The sequence below is a fragment of the Malaclemys terrapin genome, chromosome 1 (genome assembly GCF_027887155.1).
Source record: "Malaclemys terrapin pileata isolate rMalTer1 chromosome 1, rMalTer1.hap1, whole genome shotgun sequence".
NCBI classification, from domain to species: Eukaryota; Metazoa; Chordata; order Testudines; family Emydidae; genus Malaclemys; species Malaclemys terrapin.
The window spans coordinates 92,523,706-92,544,290 of NC_071505.1; the positions used below are offsets into that span (position 1 = coordinate 92,523,706).

Sequence of the window (20,585 nt, forward strand, 5' to 3'; positions counted from 1 at the left end):
GAGGCGGCAGGTATGTGTATCTATGTGACAAGATGGTATGGGTGTGAGGAGTATATATCTTTTATGTTGATCAGGTGTGGGTTCCGGCCTTACTATTTGGGAGGCCCTAAGCCAGCAGTGGGGGTTCTGATAGTGAATTTCCTTTCCTTCTGGTTCCACTGCTGGAGGGAGTAGAGAGCTTCTCCATGTGTGATTTGATGAGTTAATACAGGGCTTTACATGTTCACCCTGGCATTGGTCTGTGTGTGCAGTGGGGTGTGTGTGTGCAGAATTCCAGCATTGGGGGGAATATGCATGAGAGGGAGAGAGTAGAAGGAATGATTGAGCAGTCCCTTTTGGACTTAATAAGCATAAGTCTTGGGGTGGTTGCAAAGCCCCAGTCTCTTGAATGCCCGGATGTGCCATTAGTCTTTGGCTAGTCATCTTCTAGCCTAGTAAGGCATCAATAGTTCACTAGCACAGGATCACAGCTCCAGCCTCTTGCCTGAGAGTATTTGCCCATATCTGGTTTCCTGATTTGTAATAATACAAAGCCCCACAGTCAAGCCACAGGGCTGTGTGCTGCCAGTCACCCTGACCTCCCGGTCTCTGGAAGCAACCCTTTTACAGCATTACCGACTTACAACTCCACCCCCTCACTACAGTGCAATGTGCTTCCAGCAACAATACTGCCACACATTGTGATCTTATTAGCTCTCATTAGCTAGACTGGGTCAGGCTGGGTAATACGTAGATGGGAGACCTGCAGGGAAACCCAGGTTTCCTAGGCGGCTGTGCAGGTAATGCAGTAGGTGATCGACTACCTTTCCACTGAGTCACTGCTAAACCAATGCTCCATCCTGTATATTTGGGGGATGATGCTAACTTTCGGATGAGTCGCAGACCTGAGGTCCTGACTACAGCCGGTCAGACAGATTCAGAGGAAACATTGTTTTGTCAGAATTTGCCAAATTGGAGAAATGGAAACATTTCACAGATCGTGCAATTTTGCGGAAGTTCCAATGGAACACAGGCAGATTCCAAAATCTCCCTGTCTCTCCTGTGTCCAGCTTCCTGCAAGGCTCCTCATCAAGCTGGGAATTACACAGACTTCACACAGTATGAAATAATGAAAAAGTTTGCAAGAGACTCTGGGCTGAGCATGCAACAACGAAATGTCAGGTGATGTGTAGAGAGACAAGGCGGGTGAGGTAATATCTTTTATTGGACAAATGTCTGTTGATGAGAGGGACACGCTTTTGAGCTTACACAGAGCTCTCTTTCAGGTCTGGGAAACATAGTCAGGTCTGGTCTACACTATAGACCTATATCAGTATAGCTATGTCACTCAGGGGTGTGAAAAATCCACATCCCACGAATAACACAGTTTTACCGTCCTAACTTCTGTGTAGACAGCGCTATGTCAGGGGGAGGGTTTCTCCCACCAACACAGGTACTACCTCTCAGGGAGGTGGATTAACTACGCCAGTGGGAGAGCTCTCTCTTGTTGACATAGAGCATCTTTCATTAAAGCGCTATTCTATAGCGGTGCAGCTGCATCGGTGCAGGTTTGCTGAAGCAGCATTTTAAGTGTAGGTTTGCCCTCGGGGTATCACAGCTAAATACAAGGTGGAATAGATGTCTTGCATCTGAAGAAGTGAGGTTCTTACCCACAAAAGCTTATGCTCCCAATACTTCTGTTAGTCTTAAAGGTGCCACAGGACCCTCTGTTGCTTGGAATAGATTGTTTAGCATAAGTAGTTAACACATATTTCAAGGGACCCCCATTAACACCCCTCCAGTCATAGGGGAAACAAGAAGGGGGGGATGGAAAGGCAGCTGGAGGGGTGGTTGTGAGTGGATTACGGATTGTTGTAATAAGATATAAACCCCGTGTTTCTATTCAGTCTATGATTTTTAGTGACTAGCAGAGTTATGAAGTTAAGCTCCTAGGCTCCTCTTTTGAAAGTGTTGTGTGGGTTTCCTTTGAGAAAGAGGACTAAGAGGTCAGATATACAGTGATGGTGTTGTGAAAAGTGTTCAACCACAGGTAATATGGTGCTTTTGTCTTTTATCATTTTTCTGCGTGAGTTCATTTGAGCGTGTAGTGATTGTCTGCTTCACCCACATAGTTGCTATCGGGACATTTTGGGTATGTCTGCACAGGGATAAAAAACCCACCACTGACCTGCATCAGCTGACTCACGCTTGCAGGGCCCAGGCTCTGGGGCTGAAAGATTGCTGTATGGACCTTTGGGCTTGGGATGGAGCTCGAGCTCTGGGACACTGTGCGCGTGGAGGGCAGCACTGCAGGGCATTTATCCCCATTTAGCCCATACCCATAGTGTACTGGATGAGGTACACCACATGTTGTGATAGGCATGTGTAGGACCCATGGATCTTGAAAGGTATGTCATGGGAGGTGTTGATCATTGAAGCAGTGGAGATATGTCTACAGGTTTTGCACCTGTTGTTCTGGCAGGATCTGGGGCTGCTTCGAGTTGATGTGTCTGGCCTGTAGGGAGCTTGCTTCTGATGATGAATCTGGAGAGGTTGGGGGGTTGTCTGAAGGCCAGAAAAGGGGGTTCAGGAAAGATTTCTTTCAGGATGGGGTCATCAAGTAGGGGTTGTGGTTGTTGGATGATACCCGGTATGGGTTCCAGTGTGGGGTGGTAGGTGACCACTAGGGATATGTAGTCAGAGAGGGTTTTATTTCCATATTGGAGCAGGTTCTTTCGGGGTATTTGGGTGGCCTGTTCCACAATATGATCTGCTTCTCTGGTGGAGTGTCCTTGTTTGGTGAAGGTGGTTTTAAGTGTATTACAGTGTATACCCCAGACTTTCTCCTCGGAGCATATTCTGTGGTATCTGAGTGCCCGGCTGTAGATAACAGATTTCTTGGTGTGTCTGGGGTGGCTCCTGGATCTGTGAAGGTAGGTGTGGTGATCCATGGGTTTCTTGTATCTAGCTGTCTATAGGGTTCCAGTGTTGAAGCTGATTGTGGTATCCAGGAAGTTGATGCTGGTGTGGGAGTGTTCCAGAAAGAGTTTAATGGACAGGTGGTGATAGTTGTAGTGGAAATCTGTGAGGGAGTTTAAATCATCTGTCCAGAGGATGAAAATATCATCTAGGTATCTCAGGTATATCATTGGTGTTGTGGTGCATTTGTGATGTGTTACTTACACAGCTCATTAGTGCCTCTTTGGATTGTTTTAAATGAATTTAACCTATTAAAATTTGTGGACCGTGTGTGGAATGAAGGCTGGGGATCAGCAAGGAAAGAAGCAAGTTTTGAGGTAGGGTTTGAATCAGGAGAGTGAGGTTGCACTGTGCCTGGAGACAGGGACACTGTTTCAGTCACAGGGGATAGCATGAGAAAAGGCAAACATTTCTCTCTGCTTCTGTCTACCCAAATACTGCCTACTTCTATATCTAGTCTCTAGTTTCTGAAAATTCCCACCAAAGAGCAGACCACAGAAAAATCCAACCAGCCTAATGACATCCCTGTGAAATGCACACTGGGGCAGGGAAGGAGGGAAAACTTGGGCATATTCAGTTGGGGCACATTGCCTGGATGAGGGACAGAATTATGCTTCAGATTCTGCAGTGGCTATTGGAATCAGCAAAATTATGTATTCCAGTGCCCCTGCCGATCATTATGTCCCAAATGCTGATGGGGAAGATAATTGCTTTGGCTTCCACAAAAATCCAAACTGGTAGTTTGGCCCATAATGCTGTTAAGATGAGTACTGAGAATTATACTCTTCTACCTGGTTTGTTTGAACCAGTGGATACTGAACAAATGGAAGGCTTCGTTGCCTCAAATCTTGCTTCTCCTTTTGATACTACAGATGCTAGTCATGTCCATTAATGCACTCCTAGAAGGTGCCCAGATACCACGGTGATGGGGAAAGGTATAACCACCTAAGTGGAATAGAATTTTCCCACCAGTCCAGTGTCATGAAAAGAAATGTATTGGGCTTTAGTCGCTTGTTTTTAAAGGGTCGGTGGTCTCTTCTGCACATGCTCTGTTAGCTTAGCATGCAAGTTGCAGCATACGCCCCCTGCTTTGTTCTTTCTGGATCGCTCACCGTGGTTCTGCTTTCCCAAGGGTTGGCATATGCCAGGTGTTTCCGCTCAGGAAGGTTTCAGCTGTGATGGCCAAGCTAATTGGGGCTGACAGGAACTGTCTGGAGGGAACCATGGACTCTCTGAAGTTGACAGAAGCTTGTCAGAAAGGGCCCTGGGGCTCCTCCAGAGCAAGGAGCAGAGTTGCTCTGTCCAAATCCAAGAGGGAATTCAGCTACTTTCCCAAAATATTGGCTTTTGTCAGTGGATTTTGGTTTTGTTTTCTTAAAAGGTTCCTTCTCTTGTAACCCTCTCTCCCCTCCACCCGCCCTCATGGCAGGGTGTCCTGCCTGGTTTGATGAAGCACTGCCATGTTGGAGTCAGTGAGATGTTTCCATTCTGCCCATAGTCTGAGTCCTTGGGACACCCCACTGAGAGTAACCTCAGCTGGCTAATACCTGCCAGGCATGCTCTTCCATTCTCCACCCTTTGAGTGTGCGCAGGGGTGTGTGCATGGGTGGGTGGTAGAGGACTATTATCTAACATTTCACAAGCTCTGTCTTCTGGGGGAAACCAGCCAGCTAGAATCCTCCCTTGGTTGCCTGCAGCAGACACAGCCTTGTGTGTCCCCCCAGTCTTCCTGCGAGGGTGAGTGGGGAGGGTGAGACGCCTTTCATAGCCCACACCTGGCACTCATGAATATTTCATGCTTCTTGCTTTTCTTCCCCTTGAAGAGCAAACCTTTTCATATTTGATGCCCTGGAAGCCTGTTTGGTTGCTGAGTGTTGCTTCATTAATGCCCTCCCTTCCCCCTTTTTCTCTGGACTGCCCAGCCCCTCTTCCTTTCTCTTCTCAGGGAACGGCTGTTTTCAAAGGCTGCCTCAGAAAAGGTCATTGTCCCTTTCATATTCACTCCTCGCTGTGAGCCAGTGTGGCTTCTGCTCTGCCAATGGAAAAGGACAAATGGAGATGGGGGGAAAGACAACGGATGAGAGGGAGGGAGAGTCAGACAAGGAGAGAGGGGGAGGCACAGACCTGGTGAGAGAAAGAAAGAGAGAATGAGAATGAGAAAAAAACACAGTGAGAGAAAAGTACATGGGAAGAGAGACTGGCAGGAAAAAATTAAGCGAAGAGGCCAGGAAGCAGCTGGGGAGGAATACCCCGAAGAGTCCGCTTCCTGAGACCTTTGAAAACTCATTCTGTACGATGCTCCAATGTCCTCTCATAGCCCAAATGGTAACCGTTGCCCTGCTAACCCTTATGCTTTCCTCTCCATCACAATGGTCTCCTGAGGCAAGGTGTCCAGATTCCCCAGTGATAAGGCACTACAAAAAGAAGTGTTGGTGCTGTACGCTCCCTCTGAGCATCAGCTTCCTCTCCATTTACGTCCTGCCCTCTCCCCACTGCCTTCATATATATATACCGCTCCCTCTCCGCCCCCTGCCTTCTGCCGACCTGCACCCCCACTTGATTACTCTGGTGACCCCCCTCTCTGAATCTCCACCGTTTCTCACAAACCACCAGTTTCCTGTTCAGGAGCCCTTTGGTCTTTCTCCTTCTTTCCTTCACTGCTCCCTGGTACGCCCATGCCTTCTCCTGACAGGTTGCAGCACCATTGTGGGGAGCCAGAGTTGGGCCCTATAGGCAACTGGGCAGGACCCCATTCCATAGGCAGAGCCAGCCAGCCAGAGGAAGTTGCCCACTGGGCATGGATTTAAATCAGGGAAAGGAATGGGGCCATCCCTGAGGAAGTGGTATGATATCCCCAGGGAATGCAGCTGGGTGTTGGTTTTTGTTTTTCACCTCTCTCTGTGTTGGCCTCCACTGCCCCCACAGTGCTTCTCTCCCCAGCAATTTCAGCCACGCAACTTAGCACATCCTCTCCATTTCTGATGGGGTGCATGGGAACAAGAAGGCCACACAAGCCTTGCTAGACAGCTGGAGCATGAGGAGGTGGCTGAGCATAGACCAGTCCTCAGACACACCCACCACAGGGCAGGAGGGTCAGAAGCACGGTGGGAACGCTTCACTGGGCCAAGGCCAAAGTGCTGGTGTGCGCTGGCCCTGATTCTGGGGACAACATTAATATTCCAAGTCAACACAGACCCGCCCAGTTCTAGCTCTGCATTAACAGGTGCTAGCTCTCAGCAGCTGCCCGGGCTGTGAGGGTGACTGGCAGCGTAGTGCAGCATGAGGATTCGGTAGGGTGAAGTGTTCTGCAGGGGACACAGATTGCAGAGACTCTGGTTCCGAGTAATACAGGCAGCGTACCGGAGCAGGAGAAGGCTAACAACAGAAGGTATAATGATAATGAACTTATATTTACACAGCAGCTCTCATCCAAATGCATCCCAGAGTACTTCGAAATATTTATTAACTGGCCATCCAAACTTTACACACATGAATCACTTTGTCTTCTGCCAAAAGGCAGCAACTTGTGAATACAGGACAATCCCAGCTTTCATTTAAAAGAAATAAAAGCTTCTATCCCTCACGGTTGCAGAGAAAAGATTAAAAACAGGACCCAGGTCGAAAGGTTCAAAAACCATATGATAAATAAAAAGAACCCCCACATTTTTTTTTAAACTTTCATGATTTCTAAGCCAATCTCATGATTTTTGGGACATGACTTTTGAATGCTTGGGTTTGGCAATACTACAGCCAGAACAAATCAACTCAAACTACTGGGTAATAACTAACTGAGGTCTTTCCAACTTCAGCCAGCTGGGAGGAGAAAGGTCACATCCTTCTCTTGTCCTTTCATAGCCCTGCCCAAATTGGCCACCTGACAGGCAGGAACCCAGTAAACCCCGACATGCTGGAGCGCCTTTACACCTTCTCACTGGCCTGTTTATGAGCCTAAAAGGGAGCGGAGCTCTTTTGAAAATTTGTCCCCACATGTGCAATGTGGTAGCGTTAACAATACTGTAGGAAGTTTAACTTTGGAATTCCCTGACTCTCGTGGATCTAAAATCTCTGCCATGATGCTGCATTGACATCAGTTTAATTTAATTTAATTTTTGTTTAAAAAAATTCTTTTGATGGATCATTCATTTAAATAAAGGCCAGTGCATGACATTTTTATTTGAATGTATATGTACGACAGCACCAGGATTATTTCTAGATATCCCTATGTGTGTCTAGAACTAGTCTAGACCTTGGTAAATTGATTAATGAGGTAGTATTAAATGCTGATTTCCAAACACTTCTCACTTAGTTATTCGATTGTAAATGAACTTTTTTCCTACTGACACTTGCTGACATTTCCCTCTCCTCCCAATTCTCACCCCCCGTATTTCCCCTTCCTCCCACTCTTCTTCCAAGATCAATGTCGCATCTTTCTTCACACCACATTTAGGGCAGGAATGGCCTCTCACTTCTTGTTTATCAACCATATCCACTTTTCTCCCTGCTTCAGAGCCACCTCTTTCACTTCACTTGCCAGCATTGAATTCTATGCTGCCCTGTTCCCTCTCCATCTTCTCTTTCTATTGCTCTTCTGTAGACTGTACATGCTTGTCTGATTTAGGGCTACATTAAGGCATTGCTCCTTAGCCATAGAAAGGGGTGACAAACAGCTGTCTTACCCAGGAGTAGTCTATGGAAGGAACCATGACTTTGAGTTACAACTCCTTTCGTGATCTCCCCTGGCTCTCAAAGGAACGCCATCTTCTACTGGCCTACAGCAGGCACAGATTTCATCCCCCTCTGCTTTGGCTCAGCTCCACTGGCCAGCATGTTGGGGGATAAAGCCAAGGCTCTGCCTATTCCTCACTCCTCTTCACCCATTCCCTGCCCACCTTCCTGGGGCACAGAACCACAACTCCACAGAGCCTGCTCTTTCCCCTGCTTATGGACTGGCAATGCAGGTAGCCCATGCAGAGGAATAAGGAGGGCTCTTATGCCCCTTACCTTTACTGCCTGGGCACAGAGGGCAAGTGAAAATCTTGTCCTTAGCCCTGGTCTACACTACGAGTTTAGGTCGAATTTAGCAGCGTTAGATTGATTTAACCCTGCACCCGTCCACACGACGAAGCCATTTTTGTCAACTTAAAGGGCTCTTAAAATCGATTTCTGTACTTCTCCCCGACAAGGGGATTAGCACTGAAATCGACCCTGCTGGGTCGAATTTGGGGTAGTGTGGATGCAATTCGACGGTATTGGCCTCCGGGAGCTATCCCAGAGTGCTCCATTGTGACCGCTCTGGACAGCACTCTCAACTCAGATGCACTGGCCAAATAGATAAGAAAAGCCTTGCGAACTTTTGAATTTCATTTCCTGTTTGGCCAGCGTAGCAAGCTGATCAGCACAGGTGACCACGGAGTCCCAGAATCGCAAAAGAGCTCCAGCATGGACTGAACGGGAGGTACTGCATCTGATCGTTGTATGGGGAGACGAATCCGTTCTATCCGAACTCCGTTCCAAAAGACAAAATGCCGGAATATTTGAAAAAATCTCCAAGGGCATGAAGGACAGAGGTTATAACAGGAACCCGCAGCAGTGCCGCGTGAAGCCTACTAAAGAACCAGAGAGGCAAACGGCCGCTCCGGGTCAGAGCCCCAGACATGCCGCTTCTATGATGAGCTGCATGCCATTCTAGGGGGTGCCCCTACAACTACCCCACCCCGGTGCTTCCCTCTTCCCCCACCCCTCCCGGGCTACCTTGGCAGTTATCCTCCCATTTGTGTGACAAATTAATAAAGAATGCATGAATTTGAAACAACAATGATTTTATTGCCTCTGAAAGCGGAGATCAAAGGGGGGAGGGGAGGGCGGTTGGCTTACAGGGAAGTAGAGTGAACCAAGGGGGCGGGTTTTCATCAAGGAGAAACAAACAGAACTTTCACACCGTAGCCTGGCCAGTCATGAAACTGGTTTTCAAAGCTTCTCTGATGCACAGCGCACCCTGCTGTGCTCTTCTAACCGCCCTGATGTCTGGCTGCATGTAATCAGCGGCCAGGCGATTTGCCTCAACATCCCAGCTCGCCATAAACGTCTCCCTCTTACTCTCACAGATATTGTGGAGCACACAGCAAGCAGTAATAACAATGGGAATATTGGTTTCGCTGAGGTCTAACCGAGTCAGTAAACTGTGCCAGCGAGCTTTTAAACGTCCAAAGGCATATTTTACCACCATTATGCACTTGTTCAGCCTATAGTTGAACTGCTCCTTACTACTGTCCAGGCTTCATGAGCCATGGGAACAAGGGGTAGGCTGGGGTAGGTGCGACCGCTCAGTGCTGCCGACTGGGAGAACAGCCTGAGGCAGAAGTCTCCAACTGGCATGATATTCCAGGCAGGACTGAATCTCCATTAGACAGAACTTAAAGAAGAGAATGACCTGCAGTCATTCCCATTTTTGTCCAGGCGCCCCCGACCGACCTTACCGAGGCCGGCCAGGAGTACCCATGTCTGCCCAGGCGCCCCCCACCAACCTAACCGAGGTCGGCCAGGAGCACCCACGGGACGACGACAACGGCTAGCAGTTGTATTGTACTGTCTGCCGTCCGCAAGGCAAGGCAAGGGGATGCTGCTGTGTAGCACTGCAGTACCGTGTCTGCTAACAGCACCCAGGAGACATACGGTGACAGTGAGCTGAGCGGGCTCCATGCTTGCCGTGATATGTCGTCTGCATGGGTAACCCAGGAGAAAAGGCGAGAAATGATTTTTTGCCGTTGTTTTCACGGAGGGGGGGGGGGCCTGACGACATGTACCCAGAACCACCCGTGACAATGTTTTTGCCTCATCAGGCATTGGGAGCTCAACCTAGAATTCCAATAGGCGGCGGAGACTGCGGGAACTGTGGGATAGCTACCACAGTGCAACGCTCCGAAAGTCAATGCTAGCCTTGGTACTGTGGACGCACAACGCCGACTTAATGCGCTTAGTGGGGACACACACAATCGACTGTATCAAATCAATTTCTAAAAAATCGACTTCTATGAAATCAGGGGTCTCAAACTCAAATGACCATGAGGGCCACATGAGGACTAGTACATTGGCTCGAGGGCCGCATTACTGACACCTCCCTGCCCACCACCCTCGGCCCCGCCCCCACTCCACCCCTTCCATGAGGCCCCACCCCTGCCCCGCCTCTTCCCACCCCTTCCCTGCCCCCATTCCAACCCCTTCCCCAAAATCCCCACCCCAACTCTGCCCCCTCCCTGCCCCCAGCAGCTCCCCGTTCCCGGCCAATTGGAGTTGCTGGGGGCGCTGCCTGAAGCAACAGCCATACGCAGCCCCTCCGCCCCTCCTTCCCCATGTTCCAGCCTCTTCCCGGAGCTGCGCAGGGCAGGGCAGGCAGGCAGGGAGCATGCCCTGCTCCCGGTGCACGTCCAGCTGGAGCTGCTCTGGTAAACACTGGGGGAGAGCGGGGGGGGGGCTGCGAGAGGCTCACGGGCCACAGAAAATCACCCCGGCCCGTGTGTTTGAGACCCCTGTATTAAATCGACCTATTTTCGTAGTATAGACATACCCTTAGGCTATGTCTACTCTAGCACTCTTGTCAGCCAAACTTTTGTTGGTCAGGGGTGTGAAAAAACAGGTGACATAGCTACCGCTGCTCATTGGGGGTGGTTTAATTATGCTGGCAAGAGAGCTCTCTCCCACTGGCATAGAGCAGCTACACGGGAGACCTTACAGCGGTGCAGCTGCAGTGGTAGCAGTGCTGCTGTAAGATCCATAGAATAGACAGCCTTAGATTGTAAACTCCTTTGCCTTGCCTTTTTTTTTTTTTTTTTTTTTTGCTTTAAGCTCTACTGATGAAAAGTGCTGTGCAATTGCCAGGTATTGTTACTTTGTGTGTGTGTGTGGGACATGTACACATATGGTGCTCCACAAACATTTATTAACAACAACAGAAAACTTAGTGCATGGCAAATTTGAAATTTTTGGGGGGAGGGGAATCTGGCTTTGAGTTATCTATGCACAAAAACCCCATCTGAAATAAGAAAATACAGTTCAAAAATAGTCAAGTGGAATTTTACATTTTCCAAAACTAAGTCGCCTTTGGACAGAAAACAAATAAGAATAATTTTTTTCAGAAAGTTAATAGTATCTGAAACAAGGGGCTTATAATGGAATTTTAAAAGTTAGAGATGGAAAAGACCTATTAGATCCCCAAGCCATGGCAGGACTGTTTCCCACAGGGAAACAGTCTAGTTTTAAGACAGACTGTTCCACAGCCTAATACATCTCCCTATCAGAAGCTAATTTCACATACACTCTCCATTGAAATTAGTTCCTCAAAAACACACTGGAGAGAAGTCAAAAGCCATCATTTCTCCACGGTGCTGCAAGTGGGGTTTACATCCATATAAATCTCTCTGTCCTAGGCACTGATATGACACCAAACATCTGGGTGTGGAATACAGATTTAAGGCAGGCAAGTAAATATTGAACTGCTTTGTGCTTGCCATCCCAGGGTTCAGCTGCTTTAGATTATTTTTATATTATTGTTTTGGTCTAGTGGGCTGAACATAGGACTGCGAATCAGGAGATGTCGGTTCTATTCCTGACTCTGCTGGTGACTCATTGTGCCTCAGTCGCCCGTTCTGTAACAAGAGGATGATAAAACTAATACACTTCTGGAAAGCTTTTTGAGATTGGCAATTGAAAAGCATGGGAACCTGACCAGGTTGGCTTCTAGGAGCTTCTGCAATATAAATGAACAACAACAACTGAGCTGGTGGAAAATTTTCTAGTGGAACAGTTTTCCATCAGAAAATGCCATTTCATCAAAACCGAAACTTCCCACAGGAATGTATCAATGAAATTTCATTTTGGAAATTTTTTTGGAAAAAAAAAGTTTCAATAAGGTGAAAACTTTCTGTTTCAATATTTTCAGATGCTTTGATTTTTCATTTCAAAATTTCTTTTACTTTAATGTGACATTTATACAATTTTTTAGTAACAATCCAAAATGAAATGTTTTGATCGACCAAAAATGATTTTCTTTTGTTGTGGAAGGGAAGAAATTTTGTTTCAAGTGAAAATGTGAACTTTTTTGTTTTTGTTCCAATTAGGATTGAAACAAACCTTGAAATCACAGAATTCCGCACGAAATGGAAATCCCTGTTCCCACACAACTCTAAATAATAATATGCCATATTGTATATGAGAGATAATACTATATTGAGAGATGTATATGCAACCCCCCCACATATATTTCTACACTCATACACTATTTATTAATAGACACATATGCTTCCCATTCAACAAAGTTGCTATGCAACAGTCTACTACAGATCCCGCCACAGAACCTTCACATTAGCAGATTTCCTCACCTCTGTGCAGTCTGTGATGACTCTTATCAAATTAAGAATCAGTGACCATAAATTTGAGGCAGAGACTGGGGGAGACATAGTAAAGTGCAAAAGGACAGTGCAACCAATGTGACAGCAGAGTGAATTGAAGAGACATTTTGTGCTCCAATGTCAAAAATATGATGGAGTAAGAGATATTTCCTCAAATTATCAGAAATGATTAAAGACTTTCCATTAAAAAGCAGTTAGGAAAAACTGCATTACCCTGAGAGGATGAGAAGAAAAGAGATGACATAGATGACATTTTACATAGCAACCTACCACTGAATCAGAAATGGACAATAATAACCAAAGGATGTGGAAAAATACCCCAAACCCAGTCTGAAGACCTACCGTGAGCAGATTGTAACTACCTTTGACAGACACCTGAAGGGTCTTTCTCCCCTTTACAATTTGTTGGCTTGCATAGCTTGTCACGCCAATACAATGTTACTGAATTAAATCAAATGGTTATAGGACCACAACAGCCTATCATTTCTGTTTCATGCACCTTCACACAAAACCCTGAAAGGCAGCACTCATAAGGCTAAAGGCAGGAATGTGAGAGAGAAGCCTGAATGCTAATGCATGGGTGAGACATACAGTATTATAAAAACTGGGCTTCTAGTATTTTGTCCAGTCTAATTTAAAAATTACACAGGAGTAGCCAGATTGGATCTGACCCTGGGCCCATCCAGTCCAGTGTCCTGTCTCTGACAATGGCCAGCACCAGATGCTTCAGATGAAGGTACAAGAAACTTCTATTCCCCAGTAGTTTAGCGATTGGCTCAAACCCTGAATCATGGAGTTTAATGTCTCTTACAAAACTTGTTATCATTAACTATGATAATTCTAGATATTCTTAACATCCATACAAATGTCTAATCTCCTTTTGAATCTTGCTAAGTTTTGGCCTCAATGACTTCTTGGGCCAGTGAATTCCATGGTCTAATTATGCATTGTGTGAAAAAGCATTTCCTTTTAATTTCATCGAATGTCCCCTTGTTCTTGTGTTAACAGAAGTTCCCGATCTACTTTGTCTGTACCATTTATTATTTCATATACTTCAATCATGTCATATACAACCAACGGGGCTTCCACCACTTCCCTTGAGAGACTATTCCATGGCTTACCAGATTTCAGTATAAGGAAGTTCTTCCTGTTATTCACTCTACATTTCTTCTTTATTAATTTCATCCCATCACTCTAAGTTATAGCCTAGGCAGCCCCCAAAAAATCAGTTCACAAATCAATTATTTGTGGGTTGTTATCATGTCCTCCTGTTTAGACATCCCTGCTTAGCCAAGCTAGACCTATTTCACTTTTTAAAAATCTTCCCTCATCAATCAAATCCCTCCAGCTTCCTGATCATTATGGTTGCTCTTCTATGAATGCCTTCTAATATATTCTGGTAATACGGTGCAATGATTTGAAAACAATGTTCTGGATAAGACCATGTAGAGAGGGAATATTAGGAACACAGGACTGGAAGGGACCTCCTGGGTCATTGAGTCCACTTCCCTGCTATCGCAAGCAACCCGTCATATAATCCCATTCATAAATATATCAAGCCTCATTTTAAGACTAGTTAGGTTGCTTGCCTCAGTACTCCTATTAGAAGGCTGGTCCAGAATCTTACTCCTTTGATGATTAGAAACCTTCTTCTAATTTCTAGTCTAGATTTACTCTTGGCATATGAAGCCCAAAGTTATAACAAACTTGAATGCTGCCATTGCACATTGCAAACTCATCTCATCTTTGCTGCCTGCTCTCACTCCATGGGCAGGAATTTTCAGAAGAGTGTAGCGCCCATGACTGGGAAGAAAGTTTCCAAAGAACTCAGCTCTCTGGGAGGCACCAAAACACATAGCCAGATGTTCAAAAGAGCTCAGCTTACTGGGTTCACATTGGGTGCTGAGGTCTTTTGAAAGTCTGGCCCCTATTTAGTTGCCTAAATGTAGCACTAAGCTCTTTTGAAAACGTGGCCCTGTGTCTATCTCACCACTGCTATCTCCCAGAGTCCTCCTCCCTCACATTAAACATGTGCGCTGCAGATCACTCCTTCCTTCCCCCGCCCCCTCCAGTTTTCTCCTTTTGTTACTTTCTGCCCAGGTGTCTATTCTCTCTCCATCCCTTTGTATTATTTCTCTGTCTTGCCTAGTGTCTGCAACTCCTCCAGTTTTACTATCGTCTGCAAATCTCCTTAATGTGCTTTGCTCCTTCTTCCACATCATTAATGAAGAATTTTAAAAAGACATTCAATAAGATTTCTGACAAAAGGGCCTATTGGTGATATTGGCTGTACCTCACTAGACACTTGCTTCCACCTCAGCACATTCCCATTTATCATTAGCCTTTGTTTACAGCCTTTTAGCCAGTTTTCACTCCACAGGACAGTCTTCCTATCCAAGGAAATTTATTTTTTCATTTAATAATGAAAGTGCCTCTTCATCCAGAACTATTGCACATATAACCATATATCTATGTAGACAGTCAGAGATATAAATGCCTGATAGCAGAATAGAAACTAAACCAGTATTAGTTCCACACAGACACTGCTATAGTGGAGAGAAGTAGAGTTTAGAAGAGGGACCAGTGTAGGGAAGAAATGCCTAGAAGTGGCTGTATGGCAAGTTATTGGGCTCTATAAAGGGATAAGTGGGTGAAATTCTCTGGCCTGTGTTATGCAGGAGGTCAGACTAGATGATCACAATGCTCCCTTTTGGCTTTAACATCTCTGAATCTAGTTTTGTGGGCCTGATTCTGATCTCACACTGGTTTTCCCAAGGTGTAACTGCATTGATTCTAGTGGAGCTACTCCTTATTTACACTCGTATAAGAGAGATAAGAATGCAGTGCTTCATTTTGATCTGTCTAGCTTTGTTTTTAGTTCTGGGCCCCAATAATTAAAATGTCCTTGGCACACATCCTCAGGAGACAGCCTGTCAACTGGGTTTCTTTCATTTAGTTTCTTGCCTGCTCTCACCTGTAATAAACTTCCCCTCAGCTCTGGAGAAGGGAATGAAGACACTGAGGTATGGAATGGGATTGGCCTCAGCCCTGTGGGAGAGCCCTAAGGAGGTCTTGGTCATTGCGCATAGCCTGATAAAAGTGAGAGCTGGCGGCATTAAAGGGGGAAGAAGAAAGAGACTTCTTGTTATATGGTAAGGAAGAAAAACTCAGTATAAAACCCGGGGAGAAATGCTGAAAGTGTCACAATGTCTTACGTGACAGCTGTTTTCACTGAGCAAGGCATGACCTGAAATACCAGACAGACACAGTGGGATAAATTCATTGCTGGTGTAACTCCACTGACTTCAATGGCATGAAATTGGCCCACTGCATCAAATCCACTCCCCTGTTATAACCACCATGATACCTGTGCCATATAGAGTGGATACGTCCTGTGGTGACACAAGCAATCCTTGTCTACCTTACTGTGCTCTATAGTTATCAGAACTGAATCAAGAAAGAGGAGATGTAGAGGAAAAGGGAAAGGAAGAGAGGTGGAGCGTAATAAAGATGTGACATGCAGGTAAGAGGCTAGTTTCTGTTTCCCAGCCCTTGCCACATGAGATGGGGCAGGGTTACAAAAGATTATACCCCTGTCACATGGCAGGGGTCAGTGTCCATTGACTGCAGGGAAAAGAAGGAAAGAGAGAAGTGTCATATGAACACAGCAGATACATGGCTGGATCCTGTGTATGGTACCCCTCCTCACCCCCTTCTCGCCACAGTGAAATTAACACCAGGATGGGCCTGTTTCTCAGATCTGAGCCAAACCATTTAGCTGGGCCAGGGAGCTGTAGAAAGCTGCTTGTGCCTCCAGGTTCGGGCTCGGCCCATCAGATCCTGACAGCTCAATCCCCAGCGGAACTCACAGCCCTGACTCATACATGCTGCATATACACAAAGCTGCAGAGGTGGGAACCAGGACAAGAGGGAAAGGAGAAAGTACGCAGCAAGGAATAGATAAAATACACCATTGTTGTTCACCCCCACGCAGAGCTGGGCTGGTGTATTTTTAAATGAGAGGAAACTGAAGAATGGTGCAGAAGGTAGTAGAAATCAACCCCCTCACCCCTCTCCCACTGGATCTCACTGCTCATCCATCCCCCACCACACACCTCACCATGACTCTACAGGCAGTCTCACCCCTTCCATATTCTTACATGAGACAAAAAAAAATTCTTGCTTTATTGCCAACTCCCAGCTCCAGCACTTTGGTCATCAATTGGGCACGATAGACAGAACGACACCACATGTAGCCTTACTGTTCACACACTCCTCACAACCCAGCCAGGCAGTCTTTGCAAAGCCCTTTGAGAAGAGATTTTTTTTTGGAGGGTGGGATGGGGGTGGTTGAGACAAAATGAAGGGCTAGGCTGAGAATCTCAGGTACACAGGAACTTAACCTACACCTGGATTGGAACTAGTGGCTCTCAATCCCATTCTCCCAACATCCCTGAGCTCTTCGGTACTCACCGCCCAACTGAGGCTAGATTGGGGATTTAGAGCGGGAAGGCTAAGTATCCCAAACCTATCTCCCAGTTCCTGAGCCAGCCAATGGCCCACCAGCTGGGACTGGAATCTAGGGGCCATTGTTTTGGTGATCCACCCAGAGTATACATGCATACCTGTCTTATAGGCAACAAGGTCAATCCAGCTACCTGGAGGTCCAGGGCTGGACAATCAATGGGGGAGAGATCCCAGACACAGCAGCAGAGCAATGGATAAAAACGGCACAGACAAGGGTGAAGTGCAGATGAAATGGGGTGCCGGTGAGAGGGAAGAACGACTTACTAGGCACCCGGTTGATGGCTTTGAGGGGCCTCAGGACACGGACAGTACGGATTGCAGACAAGTTAATGTTTTGGAGGTCCAGGGAATATTCCACCATCCTGCAACAGGAGAGACAGAGAGTGAGTTTAAAACAATCCAAGAAGACCCAGTTTGAGCGACAGGTATGACACCAGCAGGAGGAAGTGATGGGTGCTTGAGATGAAAGGGCAGGGTGTTCACGCCCTCCATGCAGTGCAAACAGCTTTCAACGCATTCGTGCTTTTCCATCCGGCTGGTGGGGAAAGTGTTAAAAACAAGGGGTACTGATGAACCCATGAACACATTGATAATATGCTAATATGCTCCTCACTGAAGCTGGAGAGGCAGAGGAAATGAATGACAACGGCTTTACAAAGCACAGGGTGCATTTTTATTCAAGAGTTTCTGGCAACAGTATAAGTCCTGAGAGTGGAGCTGGAGTCCTCGGGAGCCCTACAAGAGCAGAACTCAAGTCCCCAGAACCCCAAGGTAGAAAATTCAGCCCTTCAATCCATACGTTTTGGAATGGAAATGAGAGAGAGCGCAGCAGTGACAAGCCATCAGGCTCCAACTTAGCAGGCTGCAATAACCCCAGCCTGGCACTTACCTGTGGCGACTGTCACAAAGGGCTGTGCAAGAATGGACAAGGGGATGGTGGCAGAATAGCACGCAGCCCACAGGTGACCCCTGCAGAGAGAGACGGGCTGGAGTCCACTGGCAGCACAACAGCCACCTTCCCTTCCCAGCTGGTGCAGCTGGGCTTACTGTGGCATACACATCCATGGATTCCCATTGCAAGGATCTCATCAAGGATCCTTATAGCATTGGGCAGGGCTCACGAGCAGCAGGAGTGATCACACCTCAGCTGTACGTCACTCCTGCTGGACACCCTCCTAAGGGGAATGTCCTTATTTTATGATATATACAGGATCTGTGTTTTTTTTAAACTTGCAACCTACGCAGTGAGTTCTCTCCCCAAATAACCTTGAGAACTGAGCAGGTATGAGTAATGCATTGGCTTTAACCCACCCCTGCCAGTCAGACAGACATTAAGGAAGCATTCCTTTACTTTAATAAGTGGAAAGGGGAAGAAACATGGGCCTTATAAGGCACCTACTGTAAGAGGACCTCAAAGCACTTTACACACGTTAATGAATTTAGGCTCATGACCCCTCTGGAAGGTAGGCAAGCATTGTTATTCCCAATTTACATGAAGGGAAACTGAGGCACACTGCAGTAAAGTGACTGGCCTCAGGTTGGCCACTGAGTCAGTAGCAGACTCAGGAATAGAACCCAGATCTTCTGAATCCTTCTCCTCGACATTAACCACAAGGCCAGGAAAAAAATGGCACTCTCTTGTTGTTTCGAGGTGCATAGGAGACGGATAGGAGAATCTTCTCCTTTCTGCTGCATCTACTCCAAAACCAGAAATGCTTGCTTAACATGCTGCACTTGTCATATAGAGGCCTTTAGATTTCAGGGCTGTCTAGTCAGCACCTTTCACCAACACCAAATCCACTTTCTATTAAAATACCATGTTGCTTTGTCTCAATTATTTTGAGCACTGTAACCCCTCTATCCAGATTGATCCCTACACTCCATCACCTCATTCCTCCCCACCCAAAGGACATGAAGAGCAGGTGTCTACTTTTCTATCTAAACTTTTCACAAAGGAACTTGTTGGAGTGATAGATTTTTCAGACAAAATGGGGTAAACCTGTCTAGGTGTTGTGATTATTTTCTCTCTCTCTCTTTCCCTCCGCTCTGTTCTCTCTCATACTTTTAGAGTAATTGAGTGAAATAATTCTTTTCCTGAAATGCAGCGGTGTTGATCTATCCCCTGGAGCTGTCAGCTCCATACGCAGTGAACACACAGAGAGAGGGAGAGAGAGAGAGAGAGAGAAGGGATTTTGTACAGATAATCAAAATATTCATAAAGGAGACACAGTCAGCCCACAGAAAGCATGAATGATGGACAGGGATTGAAGATGTGAACAGCAGTTGGGAAAGGATACAAAGCAATACACACACACACACACTAGGGCCGGCTCCAGGGTTTTGGCCGCCCCAAGCAGCCAAAACAACAACAACAACAACAGCAGCCGCGATTGCGATCTGCGGCGGCAATTCAGCAGGAGGTCCTTCGCTCCCCGGCGGAGTGAGGGACCGTCCGCCGAATTGCTGCCGAATACCTGGACATGCCGTCCCTCTCCGGAGCGGCCGCCCCAAGCACCTGCTTGACAAGCTGGTGCCTGGAGCCGGCCCTGACACACACACACAGAGATATATGTGCATGTAGACATGCAATCACACACACAAAGACAAGGCCTCCACACAGAGTTATACACTTGCAGATGTTCTTTTCGCCCACTTCCCATGAGTACACTAGAGGGAAAAGGTGGGTGAGGTAATATATTTTATTGGACCGACTTCTGTTGGTGAGAGAGACATGCTTTTGAGCTACACAGAGCTCTTTCAATAGCTCGAAAGTTTGTCTCTTTCACCAACAGAAGTTGGTCCAATAAAATACATTATTTAACTCACCTCGCCTCTCTCATATCCTGGGACCAACATGGCTACAACAACACTGTAACCATGAGGACACTGTCAGCTATACTCCCTATGGAGATGTGTGGTGGGGAAGGGCGAGAGCTGTGAAAACAAGGGGTTTCCTCTCTGACAAATAGCAGAATAATCCAAAACAAATTCTCTCACGCAGATAACAAATAAGCAAATGATCCTAATGTAAAATCTTGTACTTTGGAAAGTGGGCCTTCTTTGAACTACAAGTCCCCACATAAAAGATCCAATTGCTCTCACAGTGCATGAGCACAGCAGAAAGGCACAATCTTGTAATGAACTCACTGCTGGGTACGTGTACTCTACCTCCCTGTACTGGATGGAATCAAAACTTGTCAACTATAGTGCTACAACTGAGATCCTCCACCAGTTGAAGTTTGGAGCAGGAGGGTCAGAAGTCTATGTCAGCTGTAGTTACAAAGTTCCCAGTAGCCACAGTGTCAGCATACAGCATTCTAGGTGGCTCTGGATTTGTTACACTATAGTTTTGTTTGGTTGCAAGATCCTGGAACAGTCAGTCTCAGTGCCAGGTGTCAGTGAAAAAGAACAACTGGTTCTCAGGGAAGGGAGAGGATTATTCTTTTGGGAGAAAGTTTGACCCTCTAGGGTTTTGTAGTGAGCAACTTCTAACAGAGATGAGCTCAACTCCTACCTGTTTGGCTAGGGGTTTCAGCTCATCTGATAGAACTGCCACTTACAGTTTCTCATGAGGATTCTCAGTAATAGCCTTGGTTAGGGTAACAAGCGGGACATGCATGCACACCAGCACTGGATGACAAGGGGTCCCGGCTAGTTGGTTGTGCCCACTATGTTCAGCTCAGAGATATCAGCTAT

The 20,585-nt window shown here is 46.5% G+C and overlaps 1 protein-coding gene across 2 annotated transcripts in view; it reads right to left on the minus strand.

The window, feature by feature from the left end:
- Positions 1 to 20,585, minus strand: part of CACNA1I (calcium voltage-gated channel subunit alpha1 I) — a 225,976-nt gene that overhangs the window by 71,176 nt on the left and 134,215 nt on the right. For both annotated transcript variants that reach the window (XM_054016232.1, XM_054016231.1), the window contains exon 4: positions 17,154 to 17,251. In XM_054016232.1, the coding sequence (XP_053872207.1) occupies positions 17,154 to 17,251 (98 nt within the window). The remainder of the gene's footprint in view (positions 1 to 17,153; positions 17,252 to 20,585) is intronic.